The 26,717-nt window shown below is 48.6% G+C and overlaps 1 protein-coding gene across 6 annotated transcripts in view; it reads left to right on the top strand.

Annotated features, from left to right (window-relative positions):
• Positions 1-25,888, top strand: part of STK36 (serine/threonine kinase 36) — a 35,321-nt gene extending 9,433 nt beyond the window's left edge. For 2 of the 6 annotated variants that reach the window (XM_060193873.1, XM_060193874.1), the window contains exons 7-27: positions 1,128-1,221; positions 1,477-1,643; positions 1,807-1,994; positions 2,372-2,471; positions 2,814-2,957; positions 5,443-5,622; positions 6,333-6,430; positions 7,027-7,132; positions 10,586-10,736; positions 10,911-11,038; positions 11,506-11,610; positions 12,531-12,629; positions 12,706-12,806; positions 13,596-13,659; positions 13,827-13,937; positions 17,954-18,034; positions 20,434-20,608; positions 20,916-21,063; positions 21,255-21,402; positions 23,257-24,003; positions 25,118-25,888. In XM_060193873.1, the coding sequence (XP_060049856.1) occupies positions 1,128-1,221; positions 1,477-1,643; positions 1,807-1,994; positions 2,372-2,471; positions 2,814-2,957; positions 5,443-5,622; positions 6,333-6,430; positions 7,027-7,132; positions 10,586-10,736; positions 10,911-11,038; positions 11,506-11,610; positions 12,531-12,629; positions 12,706-12,806; positions 13,596-13,659; positions 13,827-13,937; positions 17,954-18,034; positions 20,434-20,608; positions 20,916-21,063; positions 21,255-21,402; positions 23,257-24,003; positions 25,118-25,261 (3,279 nt within the window). In that variant the 3' untranslated portion in view covers positions 25,262-25,888. The remainder of the gene's footprint in view (positions 1-1,127; positions 1,222-1,476; positions 1,644-1,806; positions 1,995-2,371; positions 2,472-2,813; positions 2,958-5,442; positions 5,623-6,332; positions 6,431-7,026; positions 7,133-10,585; positions 10,737-10,910; positions 11,039-11,505; positions 11,611-12,530; positions 12,630-12,705; positions 12,807-13,595; positions 13,660-13,826; positions 13,938-17,953; positions 18,035-20,433; positions 20,609-20,915; positions 21,064-21,254; positions 21,403-23,256; positions 24,004-25,117) is intronic. The other 4 variants (XM_060193877.1, XM_060193876.1, XM_060193875.1 and 1 more) reach the window with 4 other exon arrangements.
• The last annotated feature ends 829 nt before the right edge of the window (positions 25,889-26,717 follow it).

Here is a 26,717-nt window from a genome sequence, read left to right as displayed (position 1 = left end):
AAAAATTTTTTTTAATATTTATTTTATTTATTCCCTTTTGTTGCCCTTGTTGTTTTATTGTTGTAGTTATTATTGTTGTTGTTGTCGTTGTTGGATAGGACAGAGAGAAATGGAGAGAGGAGGGGAAGACAGAGAGGAAGAGAGAAAGATAGACACCTGCAGACCTGCTTCACCGCCTGTGAAGTGACTCCTCTGCAGGTGGGGAGCCGGGGTTCGAACCAGGATCCTTATGCCGGTCCTTGTGCTTTGCGCCACCTGTGCTTAACCCGCTGCGCTACAGCCTGACTCCCGAAAACTGACTTTTATATGTTACCTAGGACAGGATTTGGGTCTTAGAATTTAGCATAACCTTCTCCCAGAGTGAGATCTCATTATAACTTTCTCTGCTTTATGCACAATGAAAAAGGACAAGTTTCTCTTTACCAATTTCCTTGGGGAGGACCAAGTAATTATCCAAAGGCCACTCAGTGAATGCTGTCTATAAGTAGCCATCCTCCCTCAGGGCTAGACGTGCAGGTGTTTTTAGCACAGTCACTGTATAATGATCACCTACTTTCAGAATGGACGTCATAATCTTCTAGTACCTTCTATTCCTATTTCAGGCCCAATTGAGGGGCCCATGGATCTTGCATGGCAATTGTCCCTTTTTCAGACATAGTTTCCCTGCCTCTCTCCCACCTGAAGACTTGCTGGCAGATGTTTGGCTTTGAGTGCTCCCAAACCTTTCTTTCCACAGAGACTTGTGCATGTCCAAGTGCTTTTACCCAGACATGCAGCCACAGACAAGCCACACTCACAGGGAGGGCAGAGGGAGCAGTGTGTGGGGTTCCTGCAAATCCTGGCTCTCGGTGATTGTGGAGATGACATTCCTTAACTCTCCTCTCATTTCTTCACAAAATGGCTGACATTATGACTTCTGTTTTTACTCCTGGAGTTCCAAAATGTCCGTGGACAGGAGGAGTTAGGCTTCCCAAGAGGCGAGGCCATAATGTTTCTGTTGATGCCAACCAAGACCAGCTGGTCTGCTGTGAGTGCAGAAGCAGGAGTTTTGGCTGCCTGGTTCTGTTGATGAGTTAGCACATCCATGGGGAAGTGATGGCTGATGGGTATTGCCTTCCTCTTCACAGAACTTTCTGCAGGGACTACTCACCAAAGACCCCCGGCAGCGCCTGTCCTGGCCAGACCTCTTACATCACCCCTTTATTGCTGGCCGTGTAACCAGTGAGTCATGGGGTGTGTTTGTGTGCATGTGTAGGGGGTGGGGGCTTGTTTACCAGGACTCTTGTACTTCCCAGGTGCTCTCCCCAGTCTACCCCTCCCCCTGGCCCTTTACCTTGCCATCCTCTCCCACTTGTCCACCTTGTCAAAATGACCTCATTCCCCAGAAGCTTAGAGGCACTGAAGGTGACTCGAGCTGGATGGATTTGGCGATGTCGCTCCAGGGCCACCGTTCTTCTACCCTTTCCCTCCCCACAGTAATAACCGAGCCGGGAGGCCCTGACTCGGGTACCCCATTCACCAGTCGCCTGCCTCAGGAACTTCAGGTTCTGAAGGACCAGCAGGCCCACCAGCTGGCCCCTAAGGGCAGTCGGGCTCACATCTTGCAGAAAGCCTGTAAGCGCATGGCTGAGGAAGCCAGGCAGGTGTGTGGGGAAGAGGTGTTAGGTCCCATGGTCTTCTGGTAACTGGGGTGGTGGGTGGGGAGGAGAGTGACTTTCTTGGGTTAGGAAAGGGCTGTGAGTAGGACTCATACTGCCTGATAAAACTATAATAGTTTGGGTTTAGCATCTTGTCTATTTCCTACAGAAACGTCAGAACACAGGGATCACCCCTGAGCAAGAGGACAGGAGCAGCAAGGTGGCTTCCAGCACAGCCCCTCCACCCAGACTCAGGGCCACACCTCAAGAACCAGACCTCTTATCTAGCACCTTGGTCTCAGAAGCAAAAGGCAGCTGGGTTGAATCGGGGGCTAGAGAGGCCCCCCCTGCACCTGGGTAAGGAGGGAATAGGCCGAGGCTAAGAGGGTAAGGTAGTTTGTAGACCTGAACATGCCCCGTCTCTAGCAGGATGGGACCTGGTACATCTAAGTCCTTGGCTTCTGAAACTTAGTTCCAGATTCTAGTTCCTGAGACATAAGGCAATGTGGGAATTTTCTCTCTGCTTCAACTGGTGGACAGTATCTAAAAGGCGGGATTACTTGGGTTGAGAGTAAAGGTTTATGGGTAAAACCTACCAAGAGCAGACTTGAGACTAAACCCATAAGCAGAGCTACGGGCATCCCGCCTGCACCAGATTCTAACAGAAGGATGAGTTAGTGAAACCCAAGCCTCACTGGCCTGGAATTCATCCTACTCACTACTTTCCCTGGCAGGCTAAACCACACACCCCAGGATGGTGAAGGAGCATTTCCTGAGCTGAGGCCTGAGGGAGTGGGCCAGAAGAGCATCGAAGCCGTGGACCTAGAGAATGAGGTGGGCCAAGGGTCTGGGTAGATAGATGTTTTCTAGAACAGTAATTCCCAGCCCTTCCAGTATGAGCTTCTCTTGTGTTAAAAAGGCAAAAGGGAAAGGGGAGTGAGAGAGGGAGAGAAATAGACACCTGCAGCCCTGCTTTACTATGTGTGAAGCTTCCCCCCTGCAGATGGGAACCCGGGGCTTGAACTTGGGTCCTTGCGCATGGTAATGTGTGCTCAACCAGGTGGCGCCATCACCTGGCCCCTGGCTCACTGGCTTCTTTATGATGCCCTGAGTTGGGGCCTCCTACCCATGATGCTCACATACTGCTCCTGGCCTTTTTCTCTCCATATGTCTCAGGAGCCAGATAGTGATGATGAGTGGCAGAACCTTCTGGAGACTTCAGACCCCACACTGGTCCAGCTAAAGGCCCCTCTCACCCTACTTTGCAATCCTGACTTCTGCCAGCGCATCCAGAGTCAGCTGCAGGAGACTGGAACACAGGTAATAGCCAGAAGGATGCTGTGGCTAGGATGTGAGACTGTTTTCCCACTGAGGCATGAAAAGCATTGACACACAAAAAAAAAGTTTGTCCTTTCTCAGTTCTCATTCAGTCCACCCACTCAATTCAGGGAGGTTTGCTCACCTCATTCAGTGGCTCAGAAAGAGAAGGAGTTAGCAAACTCTTACTGGTGGTAACTGCTCTTAGTATTGTGGGTTCAGAGGAAAAAAACTGAGGGCATAGAGGCTGGAAGATAACTCACCAGGCTAGGGCACAGGCCTTGCCGAATATGCAATCTGTCAGTGCCCTGGCATGCCACAAGGTCACCTGGGATAACCCTGGTGCTACGGTATTTTTCTACTCTCTGTCTTTCAGAAATTAGGGGGAAAAATTAATGAAAAACTCACCTGGGAAAGGTGAAACTGCATTGAGCCCCAGATCCATGGAAACTTCAGTAAAGGAGGCTCTGTTTTAAGGTGGAGGAGACAGCATAATGGTTCTGCAAGAAGATTTTTATGCCTGAGGCTCTAAGGTCCTAGGCTTAATTTCCTGCATCACCATAAGCCAGAACTGAGCAATGTTCTGGTAACACACACACACACACACACACACACACACACACACACACACACGAGACTATGAGGGAGATAGCATAATGGTTAAGTAAAAGGTTTTGAGCTTTGAGGTCCTAGATTCAGTATCTGACACTACCATAAGCCAGAGCTAAGCAGTGTTCTGGTAAAAAATAAAATGATTGGGGTAGGGGTAGAAAGCATAATGGTTATACAAAGAGACTCTCATCGTCTGGGAGATGGCACAGTGATAAAGCTTTGGACTCTCAAGCATGAGGTCCTGAGTTCAATTCCCAGCAGCACATGTGCCAGAGTGATGTCTGGTTCTTTCTCTCTCCTCCTATATTTCTCATAAAATCTTTAAAAAAAAAAAAAAAAGATTCTCATACCTGAGGTTCCAAAGTCCCAGGTCCAATCACTCGTATCACCATAAGCCAAAGTGATCAGTGTTCTGGTAAAAATAAATAAATAAGATAAACAATGCTCGTGGTCCAAGAGGTGACTCAGTGGATAAAGTATTGAACTTTCAAGGATGAAATGCTGAGTTCAGTCCCCGGCAGTAAATGTACTAGAGTGATGTCTGGTTCTTTCTCTCTCTCCTGCTATCTTTCTCATTAATAAATACATAAAATCTTTTTAAAAAAAACCGATGATATATAAAAACCAACACATTTCAACAGTAACAAGAATTTTTTTTTTTTTTTAGATTTTTTACTTATAAGGAAAGATAGAGAACCAGAGCATTGCTCTGGTACATGCAGTCCTAGGGATCAAACTCAGGAACTCACACTTGAGAATCAAGTGCCTTTTCTACTGTGCTACCTCCCAGACCACTCAACAGATTAATACTAATTTTCTTTTACTATAATTTATTTTTAAAAATTTTTAAACATTTATTTATTTTCCCTTTTGTTTTATTGTTGTAGTTATTATTGTTGTTATTGATGTCGTTGTAGTTGGATAGGACAGAGAGAAATGGAGAGAGGAGGGGAAGACAGAGAGAGGGGGAGAGAAGGATAGACACCTGCAGACCTGCTTCACCACTTGTGAAGCAACTCCCCTACAGGTGGGGAGCCAGGGGCTCAAACCAGGATCCTTGCCGGTCCTTGTGCTTTGTGCCACGTGTGCTTAACCTGCTGCGCTACCACCTGACTCCCCTATACTTTATTTTTAAAAGTATTTTATTTATTTTATTTTTGAGAGAGATGCAGAGAGAGAAAGACACCAGAGCACTACTCAGCTCTGGCTTATGGTGGTACGGGGAATTGAACCTGGGACTTTGGAGCCTCACGCATGACAGTCTCTTTGCAGAACCATTATTCTATGTACCTCCGCCCTCTTTTACTATATAAAACAGTTATACTACTGAGAAAAGTAAGGATATATATTTTTGTGTGGGGGAGGGTACCATCTTGTTTGACTGGTAGGTAAGGATGGCACTGAGTGTTGTGACCCTACAGGAAGGTCCCTTTCCCTTTGTCACTATGGCTGTGATGACCAGATGGTGTGAGCATCTGTATTTATCTCACCTGGTGCCATTCCCCTAGATTGTTTCTCTGGGATTTAGACTCTGGAAGAAAGGAACAAGTCCATTTTGGTCAGCTTTGCCATCTCCTGGCAGACAGCTGATTATGTCGGTTTTGTTTTGTTTTGTTTTGGTGGAGTGCTGAAACCTTGAGTATGTATGCAGTCTCACTCCTCGGGGCTGATATCTGTTCTTCCAGATAGAAAGACAGAGCCATCATTGCACTAAAGCTTCCTGGATTCTGTAGCTCCCAATGGTGTATGATAGGATTTCCATCTTGGGCCAGGCATATGACTAAAGCAGGCGCCCTACCCACTGAGCTACCTCCCCAGCTCCCCTGTGACTCTCCTTCCTCTCCGACTGATACCGTCCATTGCTGTGCCCACCCAGATCCTGAAGGGCGTGCTGGAGGGCGCCTCCCGTATCCTCCCTGCGCTCCGGGTCCTGAGCAGTCTTCTGTCTGCCTGCGGTGATTCTGTCCTCTTGTATCCTTTCTGCCGTGAGGCTGGGCTGCCTGGGCTGCCTCTCAGCCTCCTCAAGCACAGCCAGGAGCACAGCGCCATCCAGCAGGTGAGCACAAAGCCAGGAGCCTCCAAAGATTTATAGGACTTTGTTCTTGGTCTCTTCTCCTTCACACGTCATCTCGGTTTGACCACTTGGGCCATGAGTCAGAAAGTCTTGTGCTTCCTGAGGCCAGGCAGGTAGGTAGGCTGTGTGGGATGATTTAGGTGTGGGAAATGGATAAATTGGAGATCACAGACTCAATTAAATGGAGCATCTTTTCCTCAGTGGCAGCCCATCATTACCAGGGAGAATGAGCCCAATATTACCAGCCCTGCCAGTTTTCCAAGAGAAGCGAGGAATCAGACTTTTTTGTATAGTTTCCCAATATTAAACTGTACTGCAGAGTATTTACATGTTGGACCAGCAACATAACTTACTTGGATGGCATGCTGCTTTGCCATATGTGTGAACCAGGTTTGAGCCTGGCCCCCAAGGCATTGAAGGAAGCTTCAATGTATGTCCTCGATTTTTTATCTTTTAATACATGTTTATTATTATTTATTTTTATTTATTCATTTTTCAATGGAGACAGAAACTGAAAGGATGGGGTGGGTAGAGAGACAGAGAGACACCTGCAACACTGCTTCACCACTTGTGAAGATATCCCCCTACAGGTGGGAATTTTCTTTTTCCATCCAAATGTTTCTCCTTCCCTGTCTGGATGCCTTTTTCAATACCTCTGCTTTGCCCTGACCCACTGTCCCTCTTCCTGGCAGCAATGTTGGTATGGCACCTTCCTACGGGACCTGATCTCTGTGATTCAAGCCTACTTTGCCTGTACCTTCAATCTGGAGAGGAACCACACAGGTGACAGGTGGGACAAGAGGCAGTTTTGCTCTGTTGGCCACCTGGCCTTCATTTTTACCCTCATATCCTTCATTCTCAGTTAGGAAGAGAACAAGTAAGGAAAAACAGTGATTTATGACAAGTTTAGCAATCAGCCAACTGCTCCCTGAGAGTTCAGCTATAGCTAGTCCCTTAAGGACCCTGAGACAACCCCCCAAGTTGCCCCCCTCCCTAAAAGACTTAGATTCTAAACATCAACAGACACCATGGCACAAGTAAAAAAAAAAAAAAAAAAATCAAGATGAATAACCTAGACAGAAAGACAAAGAGGGACTTAGAGTAGGGTCTGTGGAAGGCTGTATATGTTTGGGCATCAGTGGAGGGAGCATTTTCTTTTGAGATCTATTTGTAAATGAGAGAGAGAGTGTGTGCTCGCGTGCACCAGAACATCACTCTGGCACATGCAATGCCAGGGATTGAGCTCCAGACCTCATACTGGAGAGCAGGGACATTCATTAGTGTTCCTCTGCAGAGAAGTTCCTGCCTTCCGAGAGCTGACACATTCACCACATAGGCTTTTCCTTGAGAGGTGAGGAGAAACCATGGACTTGTTTGTTCTTCCAGCCTACAGGTATTTCAAGAAGCCTCCAACCTCTTTCTGGACCTGTTGGGCAAACTTCTGGCCCAACCAGATGACTCTGAGCAGATCTTGCGACGGGACAGCCTTATGGTAGCCTACTCACACATCCTAGCATCGGTCTCTCCTGTCTTTATATTTATCCCTCCCCCTTCCTTCGATCAAGCTTACCCACAACAAACCTTGGTTAAAAGCCAACCCTGTGGCATATGCCATGTGAGTAAGGGGAAGTCCCTGTCTTCAGGAAGCCAGGGATTGCCCAGTGGGAGAGTCATCAAGTTATCCAGGATGCCAGTGTGAAAAGTATATCAGAACACTGTATAAAATACAGATGTGTCAGTGAAGATATGATTAGTGTTCCTTGGAGGGTCATAGACAAGGTAGCTCAGTGTTATCCTCTGGCTGGGCGAGGCAGGAAAGTAAGGAGGCCATCACAGGTAGAAAGCAGTATACACTAAGGCTCAGGGCATAGGGAGTGTGACCTACTTCAAGGATTCAAAAATAAAAGCATTTTTTTGGGAAGAGACTTGCAGATTAGCCAGTATTTCTTTTTTTCTTTCTTTTCTTTTTTTTAATCTTTTTTATTTATTTGTTGAATAGAAAGTCAGAAATTGAGAGGGAAGGGGGTGATAGGGAGAGAGACACCTACAGCACTGCTTCACCACTTGTGAAGCTTTCCCTCTGCAGGTGGGGATGGGGGCTGGACCCTGGGTCCTTGTGCACTGTAACATGTGCGCTCAACCAGGTGCACCACCACCTGGTCCAATATTTCTTTTCTTTACTCTCTCTTTTAAAAATTATTTTAAGAGAGGGAATGAGAGAGGAGGCAAAGCTAAAGAGAGAGAGATTGTTCAGCTAGTATTTCCCAGCCTTGTTAGTCCTACAGACTAGAAAATGATAGTTCTCTCTCCTGGATTCTGGAGGTGAGGGTCCAGAGAGGAACAGACAAACAGAAAAATAGCTAACGGCCTGAAAGGTGGCTCAGTGGGTAGAAAGCATACTTTCTGTAAGTGAGGCTCTTGGCTTGTTCTCCAGCACTACATGGAAGCTTACAGTCAGTGCCAAGGGTGAAAATGGATGGAACTCCATGGCTAGTGGAGCAATGCTTTGCGGTCTCCACTATTTTTGCTGTCAAGAAAAAAAAAAGTACATAGAATATGTAGCCCTGACTTTAGTCCCTAGCATGTCGTGTATCAGAGTGGTGCTCTGGTTCTTTCTTTCTTTCTTCTTCTTTTTTTATTATTATTATTTTTTAACCAGAGCACTGTTCAGCTCTGGCTTATGGTGGTGTGGGAGACTGAACCTGGGACTTTGGAGCCTCAGGCATGAGAGTCTGTTTGCATAACCATTATGCTACCTATCCTCCGCCCTCTGGTTCTTTCTTATCCTCTCAAATATATATATCTATATATCATATGAATTGAGCCAGAGAACTGTCTCAGTGGTGTTATACACACATGGAATCCTGGGTTTGTTCCCTGCATGGAAAAATAAAGAAGTTGAATTCTGACTGATCTCAGAAGAGACAGGGAAAAAGCTGTTAAAGAAGTGACCTAGGGAGTCGGGCATAGCGCAGTGGGTTAAGTGCAGGTGGCGCAAAGCACAAGGACTGGCATAAGGATCCAGGTTCGAGTCCCCAGCTCCCCACCTGCAGGGGAGTTGCTTCACAGGCAACTCTCTCTCTCTGTCTTCCCCTCCTCTCTCCATTTCTCTCTGTCCTATCCAGCAACAGTGACAGCAATAACAACAACAACGATAAACAACAAGAGCAGCAAAAGGGAAAATAAATAAATATTTTTTAAAAAGAAGTGACCAATTGTCAGGTCATTCTCAAATTGACCATCAGAAGCCTGAGCAACATTCCTATCGCTAGCCAGGGACCCACTCAGTCTCTTCTAGTCTGAGAGCCTGTTTTAACATCATTCACTCACTCTTTCAAGCCAAGAAGCATTCACCCTAAATAGTTCCATGTAACTCCACATGTTATTGGTTCACACTTCTCTCATGTCACTGTACACGGAATAGGGTGGGGAGTTTGGAATAAACCCCTACTGCTAAAGTTTGAATTAGTGGGACTGGGCTACAAAGGACCGAGGAGTCTTCCAGAATTCTCATACCAATGGCCTGCAGATAACAGAGCAGTGTCATGTAAGAAAAACTGATGAGAGACTAGAAGGACTGACCCCTTAAAATCCCTAACCTTGGGAGTCGGACAGTAGTGAAGTGGGTTAAGCGCAGGTGGTACAAACTGCAAGGACCAGTGTGAGGATCCTGGTTTGAGGCCCCGGCTCCCCACCTGTAGGGGAGTCGCTTTACAAGTGGTGAAGCAGGTCTGCAGGTGTCTATCTTTCTCTTCCCCTCTCTGTCTTCCTCTCCTCTCTCCATTTATCTCTGTCCTAACAACGACGACAACAATAATAACTACAACAACAATAAAAACAACAAGGGCAACAAAAGAGAAAATAAATAAAAATTTAAAAAAAATTTTAATTTTATTATTTTATTATTTTCCCTCCAGGGTTATCGCTGGGGCTCGGCGCCTGTACTGCAAACCCACTGCTCCTGGAGGCTATTTTTCCCCTTTTGTTGCCCTTGATGTTTATCGTTGTTATTATTGTCATCATTGTTGGATAGGACAGAGAGAAATGGAGAGGGGAGGGGAAGAAAGAGGGGGGGAGAAAGATAGACACCTGCAGACCTGCTTCACAGCCAGTGAAGCGACCCCCCTGCAGGTGGGGAGCCGAGGGCTCAAACCAGGATCTTTACACCAGTGCTAGTGCTTCACGCCACCTGCATTTAACCCGCTACACTACCTCCTGGCCCCATTTATTTATTATTGGATCTATTCAGAGAAAGTGAGAGTGGAGAGGGAGATAGAGAAGAAAAAAAGGGGCCAGGCACTGGTGTACCTGGTTAAGCACACACAGTACAGGGCACAAAGACACAGGTTCAAGGCCCTGGTCCCCACCTACAGCAGGAAAAGCTTCACAAGTGGTGAAGCAGGGCTGCAGGTATTTCTGTCTCTCTCCCTCTCTGTCTCCCTCTCCCCTCTTAATTTCTCTCTGTCCCTATCTAATAATAAATATTTTTTTAAAAAGAGAGAGAAAGAGACAGAGAGACACCTGCAGCATTGCTTCACCATTTGTGAAGCTTTTCCCCTACAGGTGGGGACCAGGGGCTTGAACCTGGGTCCTTGCACACTTAACCTTGTACGCTTAACCAGATGTGCCCCTGCCTGCCCCCTCTTCTTTTTAATTAAGGTGGAGAAAAGGGGAGAGAGATGAGGAGGGGGAGAGAGAAGGAGAGACACCACAGCACCACTCCACCATTCGTGAAGCATCCTCTGGTGTCGTGCATGGTGCTCCTGTGTATTCAGGAACTCGAACCCAGGGTCTCACATATGGTCAGTTGTGTGCTCCGTACCTGGCCCCCGAACCCCTGAGTTTTTATCCCCTTTCCTCCTCTTGAGGCATTCTTGTTCTGTACCCTACACCCAGTCAGTCTTCTGATGCTCCAGTGTTTGTTAACCCTGCCCCTCTCCCTTAGTGCTTCACTGTTCTGTGTGAGACCGTGGATGGCAACAGCCGAGCCATCTCCAGAGCCTTCTACTCTAGCCTGTTGACCACACAGTGTGCTGTGCTGGATGGGCTCCTTCACGGCTTGACGCTTCCCCAGCTCCCTTTCCACACCCCTCCAGGTAACCAGTGGCGGGGTGAAGGGGGTCCTCTTGACTGTTGCTCGGCATATCTGGCCCCTCTCATTCTGTTGCTCTCTCCTAGAGAGCGCTTGGCATTTATTAGGTGCTCAAGAGCTGAGAAGCAGAAGAACGGACCAGCCAGACCTCTCCTGCATGCTTTGCCTTTTTCCATAGGAGCCCCCCAAGTGAGCCAGCCACTGCGGGAGCAAAGTGAGGATCTCCCTGGAGCCATTTCCTCTGCCCTGGCAGCCGTGTGCACGGCCCACGTAGGGCTGCCTGCTTGCTTGGAAGCCAAGGAGCAGGTCTGAACTGAACCACGCCCCCCTCCCTGCACCCCAAGCCCCCACCCCCGTGGCCTGAGTTGGGAAGGCTGGGTTCTGTTTCGAGAAACGATGGCCCACCGTGGTGCGGGGTTCCTTGCAGAACAGGGGGTAGCCCCAGTTCCAGAGTCTGTGACCAACTAGCCAGGGAGCAGTGACACGCTGCCCTGACAGGAGTGTCCCTGACCAGAAGCCAACGCATATGTTTCAAGAGCTCAGAATCTAGACTTCTTGTTCCCTGTGCCCCCTCTTTCTTCTGTCCCTGGGGCCAAAACAGCCATAACATTTGGTTCTCCGCTGGCCACAAAGACTGGAATGGAAGGGGATCGAAAGTTCCTGGTGAACTCAGGGGAAGAACGACCAGCAAAACGTCACTCATTGGCTAGTTGGTGATAAGTGGCAGAGGCCTGGCATCGTGGGTGCAGGTCTTTCCTTGTGTGTCCCTCCAGGTCACTCGGCACGTGGCAGATCAGCTCACAGAACACAGCAGCCAGCTGAGGCAGGCCTTCATCTCGGGCTTACAGCACCCCGTCCTGTATCTGCACCTCCTCAAGGTTCTGTCTCTTCCCCAGATTTCTTTTTAACCCTTGCAACTTGAGGGGTGCCCTGAGAGACCACCTTGGGGGAACTCTACTTTTTTTTTATAAATAATTTTTTAAAAAATATTTATTGATTTATTTATTCCCTTTTGTTGCCCTTGTTGTTTTACTGTTGTAGTTATTATTGTTGTGGTTATTATTATTATTGATGTCATTGTTGCTGGATAGGACAGAGAGAAATGGAGAGAGGAGGGGAAGACAGAGAGAGGGAGAGAAAGACAGACACCTGCAGACCTGCTTCACCACCTGTGAAGCGACTCCTCTGCAGGTGGGGAGCCGGGGGGCTCGAACCGGGATTGTTACGCTGGTCCTTGTGCTTTGCGCCACGTGCGCTTAACCCGCTGCGCTACAGCCCGACTCCCATAAATAATTTTTAAATGTTTATTTATTCCTTTTTGTTGCCCTTGTTTTATTATTGCAGTTATTGTTGTTGATGTTGTCGTTGTTGGATAGGACAGAGAGAAATGGAGATAGGAGGGAAGACAGAGAGGGGGAGAGAGAGAGACACCTGCAGACCCGCTTCACCGCCTGTGAAGCGATTCCCCTGCAGGTGGGGAGCCAGGGGCTCAAACCGGGATCCTTATGCCAGTCCTTGCGCTTGGTGCAACGTGCACTTAACCCGCTGCGCTACCGCCCAACTCCCCTCTCTACTTTTAACCCTGATGAGCTTAGGTGGCCTCACTGCTAGCCAGTCTGACAGAATGAAGTAGCTCCCACTCACAGCATGCGGCCAGTGCACCTGCTCTCACACCCCAAGTGTGGAGAGCAGATCCAGCTTGTGGCTCACCTGCTCCTCTTTGGCTGAGCTCTCTAAGCTAGGAACTGGGGGGCGGGGGCTGCTCTGCCCTGCTGACAGGACCCTCTCCCTCTCTTAGGTTCTCTACTCCTGCTGCCACATCAGTGACCACCTTTGCCATCTTCTGGGACAAGAGCCCACTGCCATGGAGTCCCTGTTGATGTTCATTCAAGGCAAGGTAGGCCGGCCACACTGAGGGGTGTCTCATGATGACCCCTGCCCCATCTCCGTCAGAGCCCATACTGATAGCTTAGTTTCTTTTTCAGATAAAAGTAGTGGATTGGGAAGAATCCACTGAGGTGACACTCCACCTCCTCTCCCTTCTTGTCCTTCGGCTCCAAGATCTGCCTTCTGGGTGAGTTCTAGTCATCTCACCGCACTTTTCCGCCCATGTAGCTGACCCTGATTCAGAACATAGTGGGGACTCCTGGCAGCCTGTCCTTAGGAGGGGCTGGGATAGAGAGAAGAAAGTTATGTTAGCAAAGATCAGACTTAGAGGGCTGGGTGGTGGCACATCCAGTTGAGTGCATATGTTACCACGTGCGAGGACCCAGGTTCAAGCCCCTGGTGCCCACCTGCAGGGAGGAAACTTCATGAGTGTTTAGGCAGTGTAGTGGGTGTCTCTCTTTTTCTATCTCCCCCTTGCCTCTCCATTTCTGTCTGTCTTTATCCAATAAACAAATGGAGGAAGGGAGGCTGGTTAGACCTAGCCTCCCGCCAACCTTGTTCCTTGGGGGGTGGGCGGGCCGCCTGTGCAGGGAGAGATGAGGCCACACACCAGCCTCCTTCCTCACCTGCACATCGACTGCTGTATCTCTTTTTTTTTTTTTTTATAAAATTTTATTTATTTATTTTCCCTTTTGTTGCCCCTGTTGTCTTTTTATTGTTGTTTTAGTTATTGTTGTTGTTATTGGTGTCATTGTTGTTGGATAGGACAGTGAGAAATGGAGAGAGGAGGGGAAGACAGAGAGGGGGAGAGAAAGATAGACACCTACAGACCTGCTTCACCACCTGTGAAGCGACTCCTCTGCAGGTGGGGAGCCCGGGGCTCAAACCAGGATCCTTACTCCGGTCCTTGCGCTTTGCGCCACGTGCACTTAACCTGCTGCGCTACTGCCCGACTCCCTGTATCTCATTTTTCTAGAATGGAGAAGCTAGGTGGTGAGATTGCTACCCTCTTTACCCATTCCCACGTCGTCTCTCTTGTGGTGAGTATTCTGCCTTCATCCCTACCGTCCAGCCCCTCTGGGAGTGTGGGGGAGTGTGGGGGAGTGTAGGGGGGCCCCACCATACTTAGACCTGTGGATGAGGCATTGTTCTGGACTAGTCCAGAGACGTATCTTCGCTGAGAACACCTCTCCCCCTCCACCCCCAGAATGCTGCAGCCTGTCTGCTGGGACAGCTTGGCCATCGAGGGGTGACATTCGACCTCCGGCCTACAGAGTGGATGGCTGCGACCATGCATGCCCTATCTGCCCCTGCAGAGGTGAGGTCTGCCAGGGGAGATATGGGCATGTTTTCTCCATGTTGAACAAGGGCTGCCTTTAGCAAGAAGAAACTAGAACCATGTCAGCAATGAGGATAAAGCCAGGAGAGGTGGAGGGGCCAAGGAGGTGGCCCTTCTGGATCCTTCTGTCCCTCTGAGCCCAGAAATAAAGGAGGAGGGAGGCTAGAGCCTCTTAGCAGTTATATTTCCCTGCCTACTTTGGGCCCCTCCACAGGAAGCTAGCACCCCCACAACTCTTGCCTTTCCCTCCTACTGCAGTGTGCTCTCACTGCCCACCCCCCTTCACTGAGCTAGGAAGGGGACCTGACAGCTTGTGGCCCCCAAGAAATCCAGGCCTCTGTGTAGCCTCCTTAATGCTTCCTTCTCTTCTTGACTCTTGTACCTCTTCCTCCTTTATACACCCTTTGAAAAACCCACTTGTCAGAAGGACAGACTTTAAGGCCAGCAAAGGATAGTGCACTATCTGTGGGACAGTGCGCTGCTTTGCCACATGTGAAACCCAGAACAAGCTTGGCTCCCACCACATTGAAGGAAGCTTCAGTGCTGTGGTTTCTTCCTCTCTGTCTCTGTCTCTGTCTCTATCTTAAAAAAGCAAAAAAAAAAAAAAAAAAAAAGGATAGACTTTATATTCTATTCTCCCCTGCAGGTGGGGACCAGAGGCTTGAACCTGGGTCCTTGCACATTGTAACACATGAACTCAACCAAGTGTGCCATCACTTGTCTCTTTCCCTTCTGCCCCTCCTACTCTCTCTCTCTCTCTCTCCTTTTCTATTTCCTTTTTTCTCTCCTTTTTTTTTTTTAAAGATCTTATTTATTTATGAGAAAGATAGGAGGAGAGAAGAAGAACCAGACATCACTCTGGCACATGTGCTGCTGGGGATCAAACTCGGGACCTCATGCTTGAGAGTCCAGAGTCTTATCACTGCGCCACCTCCCGGACCACTTTTTTTATTTTTTATTTTTAAGGACTATTTACTTATTCATTTTAGAGGTAGAAGGAGAGAGAAAGAATCAGATATCACTCTGACACATGTGCTTCTGGGGATTGAACTCATGACCTCATGCTTGGAGTCCAGTGCTTTATCCACTGTGCCTTCCTTCCTTTCTCTGTCTGAAATTCCTATAACCTTGCTCTGAGTGGAGCAGAGCAAGACCTTAAATAGTTTGACAGTGTTCTAGCAGACTCTGGAGGACTGCATGGATGAATGAATGAATGAATGAATGAATGAATGAATGAATGAATGTACTGGGTCAGCCCAGACCCATGCAGCTTGGAGGCCTGCAGCTCTCTGGCTCTCTACACAAAATCCTTTATAGTTCAGAGACCCTTCCACACACGATACCCATGGCACACCTGACAGTGAGACAGCTGAGTGCAGTGACACTCTCGTGCTATTTCCCAGTGGCAGTTGAACCTCAGCGGGTGACAGTGTGTCTTTGTGAGGACCTTGAGGCTGCTGTCTTCTCACCATGTATGCCCACCTCCCCGTGTGTCCCAACTGCCCCTTCCACAGCCCTGTCACTGACCTCCCTGAATTTGCATCATCATCTTCTCCCGGGAACATGACACTTGTCTACTAGAGGCTCTCGTAGGCTTGCTCCCATCCCATCCCCTTTTTCCTTTTCTGTAATTTGTATTTCACTTTCTTTTAACAGATGTATTTGTTTATAAGATAGAAGAGAAGAGAGTGAGGAGCAGGGCAAAATTCTGACCTATGTGATGCCAGGGATTGAACCCAGTACCTCATGCTTGTGATTCCAATGCCTTAACTGCTGTGCCACCTCCTGGACCAGGCTGTTCCCAGTCCATTCTTTTCACTGCCTTTTTGTTCAAGAGTTATTAACTGCATAATTATGCACTGAGCATCAGACATGATTCCAGACCCTGAGGCTATGGCAGAGAATAAAAGATAAAATATGTCAGGGCTGGGGATGGTTCACCTGAGAGAGAGCACACTTTGCCATATGCAAGGACCTGAGTTTGAGCTCCCAGCAAACCCCATGGGAGTACTATGCAAAAGAAGAAGCCTCACAAGCAGTGGAGTGGTGCCGTGCTGTCTCTCCTCTCACTGTATCTCACCCTGACTATCTCAAAAAAACGAGGGCCCGGCTGAGTGTACACATTACCATGTGCAAGGACCCTGCTCCACACCTGTAGGGGGACACTTCATGAGTGGTGAAGCAGGTCTGCAGGTTTCTGTCTCTCTTTCTCTCTCTCTCTCTCTGTCTTTACATCCCCTCTCAACTTCTGTCTTGTCAAATAAAATAGAGAAAAGAAGAAGAAGAGGAAGAAGAAGAGAGGAAAAATGGCTGTTGGGAGTAGTGGATTCATAGTGCTAGTAGTGAGCCCCCCTCAGTGACCCTGGTGGGGAAAAAAAAATCCACCAGCAGCAGTGGGATTTTATGTTGGAAGCCTCAGCAAAGCTTTGACAGCAAAAAGAAAGTATCTTGCCCACACAGAGCTTGTGCAAATCCTCAGTGGTCTTTCACTGCTTTGGGGATCAAGTTCACACTTCAGCCTGCTGCTCAGAGCTCACCTTTTACCTCAGAGTTCTGTAATCTCATGGTGTCAGAGGAGTTGGTTACCTTTTCACAAAATGCCACACTGCCCTGTCTTGCATATACTAACACTTCTATTTGGAGTGTTTTCTCTTCTTCCCTACCTCCTCCTCATATTGGCCTGTTTTGTTTTGTTTTGAACAGGGTTACGACTGCACAACCACTCCACTGCTCCCAGAGGCTGATTTTTTTTTCTTTGATAGAAAGGGAGAGGCAGAAAGATAGAAAGGGAAATAGAGACACCTGTAGCGATGCTGTCCCCCCTTGTGAAGCTTACCCTCCGCAGGTGGGGACTGGGGGGCTTGAACCTGGGTCTTTTAGCATAGTAATATGAGTGCTGTACAAGTTGTTCCTCTTATCTGCCTTTAAAATTAAAAAAAAATTATCTTTATTTATTTATTGGATGGAGACAGCCAGAAATTGAGAGGGAAGGAGGTGATAAAGAAGGAGAGAGACAGATACCTGCAACACTGCTTCACTACTTGCAAAGCTTTTCCCCTACAGGTGGGAACTGGGGGCTTGAACCCAGTTCCTTGTGCATTGTATCGTGTGCTTAACCAGATGCGCCACCACCCAGCCCCCCCTTTTAAATAATAATAAGTAGTATGCTAATTATTATTATTTTCTCTTGCTACCATTGTTATCGCTGGGGCTTCATGCCGGAAAGACTTCACTGCTTCTGGCAGCCTTTTTTTTTTTCTTTTCTCTTCTTTAGAAAGAGGGTGATGTGGCGCAAAGCACAAGGACTGGCATAAGGATCCCGGTTTGAGCCCCCGGCTCCCCACCTGCAGGGGAGTCATTTCACAGGCGGTGAAGCAGGTCTGCAGGTGTCTGCCTTTCTCTCCCTTCTCTCTGTCTTCCCCTTGTCTCTTGATTTCTCTCTGTCCTATCCAACAACGATGACATCAATAACAACAACAATAAAACAACAAGGGCAACAAAAGGGAATAAATAAGTAAATAAATAAAAATATTTTTTAAAAAAAGAAGGAGGGTGAGAAGCAAAGTGTGGAGGGATCGAGAAGGAGAGTGGCAGCACAGCACCACTCCAGCTCTGTGGTGGAAGCTGCACCCCCCACACACACCCAGGCACTCCCATGTGGTGCGCCAGGGTACATGGTAACATGCACTCTACCGGGTGAGCCACCTGTGGACCCCTTGCCTTAAAACCCCTCCTAACCTTTTAGTTTTCTAGGCACTCTCAAGCTGCCCGCCTCTTGTCCATTGAGTAACTCCCTAAAATAGACCGATTCTATGTGTCACCCAGACCAGAACATGTATCTTTAGGATAGAGTCAGTCATGGACAGGTAGGCAAGAAGCAAGTTCACAAGACTTCCTGCACTGCTCCAGACCCAAGCGCTCTTCCTGTTGGCCCTGAAGCGGGAGTGCACACTTCCTCTCTCTCAAGCCTCTTGCTTTCTTCTGGCCTCTCCTAGGTCCGTCTGACTCCACCTGGAGGCTGTGGCTTCTACGATGGCCTCCTTATCCTCCTGCTGCAGCTCCTCACCAAAGAACAGGTACATCCTAGGGTGGGGACACTATGGGACCACAGGAGTAAAGAAGCAGCCCACACTTGCCTCTCCTCTTGTGCTGTCATGCCTTTGAACAAGTCTCAGGATGGCTCCATTGAAAGGAATCATTCAGCACAGTGCTTGGGACCCAAGCACTATTGTGAATAGAACAGCTGCATTTCCTTGGTTTCTAGCAAACACACACCTGGGTTGAGAGGTCGGGTTTGGATGTGACTGCAGCTGCTGGGGTGGCAGCATGTGTCGATAATCAAGGTACACAGGGCCATTGAGAGTCCCGTGGGGAAGCATGAGATCAGGCCAAGGACTTGGGAGGTGACTTAAAGCTTGAAGCTGATTTATTGGCTGGAAGAACCAAGTTAATGTTGTCTCCATTGGAATGTAATTGAAGATTCCACTGAAGGTATTTTGTATTTTCTTTGAAGGTATTTCTTCATGTGAGAACCAGTGATATTGGGTGGGGAGATAGCATAATGGTTATGAAAAAGACTCTCCTGAAGAGGCTCCTAGGCCCCAGGTTCAATCCCCTCATACCACCATAAGCCATACAAAGTTTTAAAAAATCCAAAGAGAGTGGAGTCGGGCAGTAGCACAGTGGGTTAAGCTCAGGTGACGCAAAGTGCAAGGACCAGCTTAAGGATCCTGGTTTGAGCCCCCGGCTCCCCACCTTCACAAGCAGTGAAGCAAGTCTGCAGGTATCTGTCCTTCTCTCCTCCTCTCTGTCTTCCCCTCCTCTCTCCATTCCTCTCTGTACTGTCCAACAACAACAATAATAACTACAACAATAAAAAAACAAGGGCAACAAAAGGGAATAAGTAAAATAAAAATCAAAAGAGGAACTGAGGTAGATAGCATAGTTATGCAAAGATACTCTCATACCTGAGGCTCTGTAGTCCCAGGTTCAATCCCCCTAACTACCATAAGCCTGAGCACTATTCACTGTATATAAATAAATAAATAAATAAATAGTCAAAAGAATCAGTAGTGCCTTGCAAAAGTATGGATTAGCAATATTAATGCTAGGTGACACATTTTATTTTGTTATTGACCAGAGCATGGCTCAGCTCTGGCATATGATAGTACTCAGGGTTGAACATAGGACCTTTATGCTATTCCTCAAACATGAAAGTCTTCTGCAGGGGAGTCGGGTGGTAGCGCAGTGGGTTAAGCGCAGGTGGCACAAAGAGCAAGGACCAGCATAAGGATCTTGGTTTGAGCCCCTGGCTCCCCACCTGCAGGGGAGTCATTTCCCAAGCAGGTCTTCAGGTGTCTATCTTTCTCTCTGTCTTCCCCTCCTCTCTCCATTTCTGTCTGTCCTATCCAACAACGAACGACATCAACAACAATAATAACCACAACAAGGCTACAAAAAGGGGAAAAAAGGCCTCCAGGAGCAGTGGATTTGTGGCACTAAGCCCAGCAGTAACCCTGGAGGCAAAAAAAAAAAGAAAAAAATTAAAATTAAATAAAAGGGGGCCAGGTGGTAGCACAGCAGTTTAAGCACACATGGTACAAAGCATAAAGACCAGCATAAGGATCGAGGTTCGAGTGCCTGGCTCCCCACCTATAAGAGGGTCGTTTTGCAAATAGTAAAGCAGGTCTGCAGGTGTCTATCTTTCTCTCCCACTCTCTGTCTTTACCTCCTCTCTTGATTTCTCTCTGTTCTATCCAACAACAAGGGCAACAAAATGGAAAAAAAAAAAAAAAAAAAGGCCTCCAGGAGCAGTGGATTCATAGTATAGGCACTGAGCCCCAGTGATAACCCTGGAGGCAAAAAATAAAATAAAAGATAAAAGATAAAAAAAAAATAGAAAGCTATTGGGGGAGGGGGTGGGATATGGAGATTGGGCAGTGGGAATTGTGTGGAGTTGTACCCCTCCTACCCTATGGTTTTGTTAATTAATCCTTTCTTAAAAAAAAAAAAAAGAAGACAAAAAAAAAAAAATGGTGAACAGAGACTGAGAGTTAGCACAGTGGTTGTGCAGAGGATTCATCCAGCTTCATCCTCTGTGCCACTAATAGCCAGATATAAGGGGGGGACCAAGACCACGAGGAAATCCTAGGTGGGTGGGGAACAGGTAGTAGTGCTCTTAGTTGAGCACCTGTTACCATGCTCAAGGACCTAGGTTCAAGCCCCCATTCCCCACCTGTAAAGGGGATGTTTCATGAGCAATGAAGCAGTACTGCAGGTGTCTCTATCTCCATCTCTATTTCCCTGTCCCTCTCAATTTCTCTCTGTCCTATCAAATATAAGAAAAAGCAAGAAATCCTAGGTGGGAAGTAGTTATTTCTGGAAATCTCTTTCCTCACAGGTTAGGAAGAGGTGGGGGGAGGCCTTTTGTCTCCTAACTTCTGAGGACCACTGCCCCTTCTGGTTCTGTTTCCAGCAGGGCCAAGGCAGCCTGATAAGGGACGTGGTTAGTTCTGAAATGTGGACCATTCTGTGGCACCGATTCTCCTTGGCGCTTCGTCTCCATGAGGAGGTGTCCACACAGGCGGAGGGACCACCTGTCCAAGCTCCCCACAGCCCAGAGCCAGACTGGATGCTTATCTCACCTCAAGGTATGTTTCATCAGTCCCTCCAGAGGAGGTGACCCATCGTGGCGGGGTGAGACTGCCAGAGATGGCAGCTGCTGCCAGGCTGAGGAAGGGACTGAAGAAGTGGGAGTCAGGCTGGCGAAATAGGTCACTTGGATAGTGCACTGCTTTGCCATGCACATAAAACCCAGGGAAGCTTCGGTGCTGTGGTCTCTTTCATTCTGTCTCTCTGCCTCTCTTTAGAAAAACGTGGGGGTCCTAGGGGCCTGGGGTCCCCTGTGCCTCTTTCCTGCTCCTGCCTTATCCGGGCCTCCCTTCTCGGTGTTTCCAGGCATGGCAGCCCTGCTGAGCCTGGCTGTGGTCACCTTCACCCAGGAGCCCCAGTTGTGTCTGAACCACCTGTGTCAGCGTGGAAGTCTCCTCATGGCCAACCTGAAGCGTCTTCTGGCCCCCGGCTTCCTGCAGCAGCTGGGCCGGGCGTGAGTCTGGGCGAAAGGAAGGAGGCCAGAAGATCCAGGGAGTCTGCATCGGGGCTCCTAGTTAGAGGGGAAAGCTGTGGAGAAACAGAGGGCAGCTGAGCTATGAGGTGCCCAGGCACAGGGGCTGGCCTAGGAACGCTGAGACCAGGGTGGGTGAGTAAGTGCGTGCCTCCCTGCTCTTCCCTTCTCAGGCCTCATGGGTTGGAGGTGTTTCCCGTGGTGGTACTCTCTGTCTGCCAACTCCTCTGCTTCCCCTTTGCCCTGGATGTGGATGCTGAAGTCCTTATACGGGTCCTAGCTGAGCTCACGGACTCTGAAGTCTCAGGCCACCTGCTGCAGGTATTTGGCAGATAGCCATGTCCACTCCAGGCCTATGGAAGAGGGGATCACTGGGCCAGTGAAAATAGCTCACGTCTTGATTTTTTTTTTTAATTTTAATTTTTTAAATTTATTTTATACTGCCACCAGGGTAAGCACTGGGGCTTGGTGCCTTCACTACACTGTTCCTGGTAACTATCCCCCCCCCTTTTTTTTTCTTCTTTCTACTTTATTTAACAAGATAGAAATTGAGACAGGAGGGAGTTGGGCTATAGCGCAGTGGGTTAAGCACACGTGGTACAAAGAGCAAGGACCAGAGTAAGGATCTGGGTTCAAGCCTCCGGCTCCCCATCTGCAGGGGAGTTGCTTCACAAGCGGTGAAGCAGGTCTGCAGGTGTCTATCTTTCTCTCCCCCTCTCTGTCTTCCCCTCCTCTCTCCATTTCTCTCTGTCCTATCCAACAACAACGACATAAATAACATCAACAATAATAACTACAGCAACAATGAAAAACAAGAGCAGCAAAAGGGAAAATAAATATTACAAAATAAAAAAAAAGAAATTGAGACAGGAGGAGAAATAGGGAGAAAGAGAGACACCTGCAGACCTGCTTCACTGCTCATGAAGCGTTCCTCTGCAGGTAAGGAATGGGGGTTCAAAGCCTACTCCTTGTACATGGTGCTAATGTGCACTTAACCAAGTGTGCCACCGCCCAGCCCAAAATGGCTCACTTGGGTAGCTGCTTTGCCCTGTGTGTGACCCACACCCTCCCCACCACACTGAAAGAAGCTTTGCTTCTCTCTCTCTCTGCCTTCTCTGTACCTATAAAAATTCTTAATATAAGGGCCGGGTGGTGGCGCACCTGGTTGAGTGCACATGCTACAGTGCACAAGGACCCAGGTTCAAGCCCCTGGTCCCCACCTGCAGGGGAAAGCTTTGCGAGTGGGTGAAGCAGGTCTGCAGGTATCTTTCTGTCTCTCTCCCTTTCTAGCTTCCCTCCTCCTCTCAATTTCTGGCTGTCTCTATCCAACAAATAAATAAAGACAATAAAAAAATTCTTAATATAATAAAAATGGATGGAGCATCTGTGGAGCTGGGAGATAGTTCATCAGGTAGAGTGTAAACCTTACCATGTTCAAGGACCTGGGTTTGAAGCTGTTGATTACCATATGGGAGCATCTGCTCAGGGGAAGCTTCGTAAGTGGTGGGGCAGTGCTACTGTGTCTCTCCTTCTCTGTCTCTCACCCTCTAACTGAAAATGGGAAAGAAAGAAAAAAAGTCCAGTGGGCTCCCCAGCAGTATCACTGCTGGGAAAGGGCCAAAAGAGTGGAATGTCTATTTGGTCTCAGAGTTGGAGTGGGAAAAGCATTCAGGCTTGAACAGAGGCCTGTGTTTACTCCACCAGCCCTACACTGGATTCCACTGGGACTCAGTGTGGAGAAGGTCCTCGCTGAGCCACTGCAGACTCAGCAGCTTGGGAGGGAAACTTGGGAGGGACCTGTCCTCCTGGGCTCCACATGGGGTCCTAGGGAGACTGTGATGGGCCAGATCTTCCAGATCTCTCTGCTATTTTGTTTTTAAATTACTAGGTTTTTTTTTTTTTAAGATTTATTTATTTATTAAAGAGAAAGAAGAGGAATGAGAGAGAACCAGAGCATCACTCTGGTGCATGCAGTATCAGGGATTGAACTCAGGACCTCATTCTTAAGAGTTCAGTGCTTAATCCACTGCTTCACCTCCTAGGTCATTCTCTGTACCATTTCTGATCACTGCTTGGCTTTCCTTTCACCCCGATTTTGGGCCCCTTCTAGCTGTCTAGCTATAGTGTCTTCTTTCTCCCTGAACCCCCTACCTCCACTGTGCCCTACTCTCCCAGGCCTGCTGCCACCACCTTCCGTTGCCGCAAGCAGAGCTGCCCATCAGTCTCCTCACACGCCTGGCCCTGTCAGACTCGACCTCTCTCACTCAGTTTGTGAACACCGTGGCTGCCTCCCCAAAAAACATCATTTCATTCCTCTCTGTTGCTCTGCTGAGTGACCAGCCGCTGCTGACCTCTGACGTCCTCTCCCTGCTGGCCCACGTGGCACGGGTACTGTCGCCCAGCCACCTGACCTTTATCCAGGAGCTCCTGGCTGGCACCGATGAATCCTATCGGCCCCTGCGCAGCCTCCTGGGGCATCCGGATAATTGTGTGCGAGCCCGCATGTACGGGCTCCTGGGACACCTGCTCCAACACAGTGTAGCCCTGCGAGGGGCGCTGCAGAGCCAGGCCAGCCTGCTCAGCCTCCTGCTGCTGGGGCTTGGGGACAAGGACCCTGCTGTGCGGCGTAGCGCCAGCTTCGCTGTGGGCAATGCAACCTACCAGGCTGGTCCCCTGGGACCTGCCCTGGCGGCTGCGGTGCCCAGCATGACCCAGCTGCTTGGGGATCCTCAGGCTGGCACCCGACGCAATGCTGTGACCGCTCTGGGCAACCTGGGGCCTGAGGGGCTGGGAGAACAGTTGATACAGTGCCAGGTGCCCCAGAGGCTGCTCGAGATGGCATGCGGAGACCCCCAGCTTAACGTGAAGGAGGCCGCCCTCATTGCTCTCCGGAGCCTCCGGCAGGAGCCCTGCATCCATCAGGTACACCTCCCGGGGAAGCGGGGAGCACGGTGAGGGCTGTGTGTTTCCCTAGACTTAGTTCTGAGCTTGTCTGAGGAACTGGGGCATCCAGAAACCCAAGCCGTGCTCTGGGAGCAGACTAGCCTATGGCTATGTCTTAGAGATGGGCTTCCCCATCTCTAAGAGTGAGGGTTCAAACCTGGTTAATGCATATGACAGACAATGCACTATCCAGGTGAGCTATTTCAATGACCTAAAAACTCATACCCTGGTTTATGGTGGTACTGGGGGATTGAACCTAAGACTTTGGAGCCAGCTTCAGCCATGAGAGTCTGTTTGCATAACATTTATGCTATCTACCCCCACCTGCCTGCTTTATTCTCTCTCTTGCTCAATTTTCAGTATGTAGGTGGACCAGTGGAAACACTAAACATGATTATACTAGCTCAGTGTGGTTAGCATTTCATGGTTTATATAGAAAACAGAAATTTCCACATGAGGGTGATACTGTAGGATTTTCTGGAAATCCATGTAGAGGAACTGTAAAAAAAAGAATTCACTGGTCTGGATCCATAGCTAATAAGCAAATCTTTTGGTTAACTGTCACTTTATTCATTATCTCTTCCTGGGGACAAATTCAAATTCATAGTTACCTTATTGCCTCGGTCACCTGGTTATAACCAGAATTTCTAGAAGCAGACCTTTAGTTCTGATTCCTATCTATAAATTCTGTTTCTTCACACTGTTCTAAGTCCCCAGGAGCATGATCTCTCTCTCTGTCTCTCTCTCCCTCTTCTTCTCCCTCTCCCTCTCCCTCTCTCTTTCTCCACCAGAGCTATTGCTAGAGCTCATTGCCTGCGTGATGATGCCACCAATCCCAATAACCAGATCTTTTTTTTTTTTTGATAGAGGGTGAGACACAGAAAGATAGGGAGAGGGAGAGAGACAGAGACAGAGACAGAGACAGAGGAGGAGAGACCCCTGCAGCTCTGCTTCACCAATCTGAAGCTTCCCCACTGCAGGTGGGAATCTGGGGCTAGAACCCAAACCCCTTTATCTTCTTTTTTGGAGTGGAGATTGCTAGGCCACATGGGAGTTCTCAGCATGTCACGTTGTCTTCTACTCTGTCCCACAGGTGCTGGTGTCCCTGGGTGCCAGCGAGAAGCTCTCCTTGCTTTCTCTGGGGAATCAGTTACCACCACACAGCAGCCCCAGGCCTGCGTCTGCCAAACACTGCAGGAAGCTTATCCGCCTCCTGAGGCCACCCCCCAGCACGTGAGCCTGTTACGGCCCCACCTCCAGCCACCATTGTCATCCAGCCATCATTGTCCTATTATTGCCAAGTCTTCCTTTTTCTACCACACAACTCACCCATGAGCTAACAAGACTGAAAAAGAGAGAGAAACTGCCAACTCAACTGATTGGAGAGCGAGAAGCCAGAAGGGATTTATGTCTAAAGCACCTTCCCTCCCCCCAGATCCAGGATGCTATCAGCCAGTAAACTTCATTCTTGTTGGTGCCAGAGAAGATTCCTTCCTTCTCGACATCCAGGGGCCTGCTCCCCAATAATGTGCCTTTAACGCCAGGAGCTGTGCTTCCTGAACCTTAGGGAAACACCTTCCTGAATGCTCGCTTCCTTCTGGAAGCTCCTACAGTCCTCCCAGCAGGCTTTTGCTCTAGGTGCCCTAAGCGCCAGGCACTGGTGAAGACAGAGGCTGTGTTAACTCTCACCAGTGGGCAGAACCACCACTAGTCCTGGTTGTGGAGGGTTCCCTGGCTCAGAGCCCTCATCCCCACCCATGGCTGCGGGGTGGGGAGTGTAGCTGTCTTTTGCAGTTTGTTTGTAAACCATTTTAATAAAATGTGAGCCTTGCCTTACATGGTCAGGGCTTGGGAGCAGCTCTTTCAGCTTCTGTGTGATGCTGGGAGCTCTGCTGTCCTGCACACACAACATCCCAGCCTGGACACGTGTTAATATAACTGCCTCCAGCTTCCTCCATCCCAGATAAGCTCTATGTGGTCACCTTGTTCTAAGCCAAGGCTAAAATATGAAAGGGCAGGTTAGGGCCTGGGAGACATCACCTGGTACAGCACATGCCTTGTGATGTGTGAGACCCTGGATTTGAGCCTGGGCACCACATGGGAGCACTATGGAGGAACCAAGGAAGCTCCATGGATGGTGGAGCGGTGCTATGAGGTACTTCTCTTCCTCCTCCCCACTTCCCCAGAAGAAAGAATGACCACTTGGGCTGGAGAGCTCCTCAGCAGTATTACAGTCCTAAGTTTGTTCACTTGCACAGCACAAAATAAGAAAGAAGAAGGAAGGAAGGAAGGAAGGAAGGAAGGAAGGAAGGAAGGAAGGAAGGAAGGAAGGCAGGCAGGCAGGCAGGCAGGCTAGGACAAATAAACAAGTCAAATGGATTGTTTTGAGATTTCAGTTTTAGCGACTTTTTAAAAATATTTTTTTCTCATTTATTTATTTTGCCTCCAGGGTTATTGCTGGGGCTTGGTGCCTGCACTATGAATCCATTGCTCCTGGAGGCCATTTTTCCCATTTTGTTGTCCTTGTTGTTGTTAATGTTATTGTTGCCATTGCTGATGCTGTTGTTGGATAGGACAGAGAGAAATGGAGAGAGGAGGGGAAGACAGAGAGGGGGAGAGAAAGATAGACACCTGCAGACCTGCTTCACCTCCTGTGAAGGAACTTCCCTGCAGGTGGGGAGCTGGAGGCTCAA

The sequence above is a fragment of the Erinaceus europaeus genome, chromosome 7 (assembly GCF_950295315.1).
Source record: "Erinaceus europaeus chromosome 7, mEriEur2.1, whole genome shotgun sequence".
In the NCBI taxonomy this organism is placed as follows: Eukaryota; Metazoa; Chordata; class Mammalia; order Eulipotyphla; family Erinaceidae; genus Erinaceus; species Erinaceus europaeus.
Note: the sequence above shows the minus strand (reverse complement) of the source record. Positions and strands in the feature narration are given on the sequence as shown.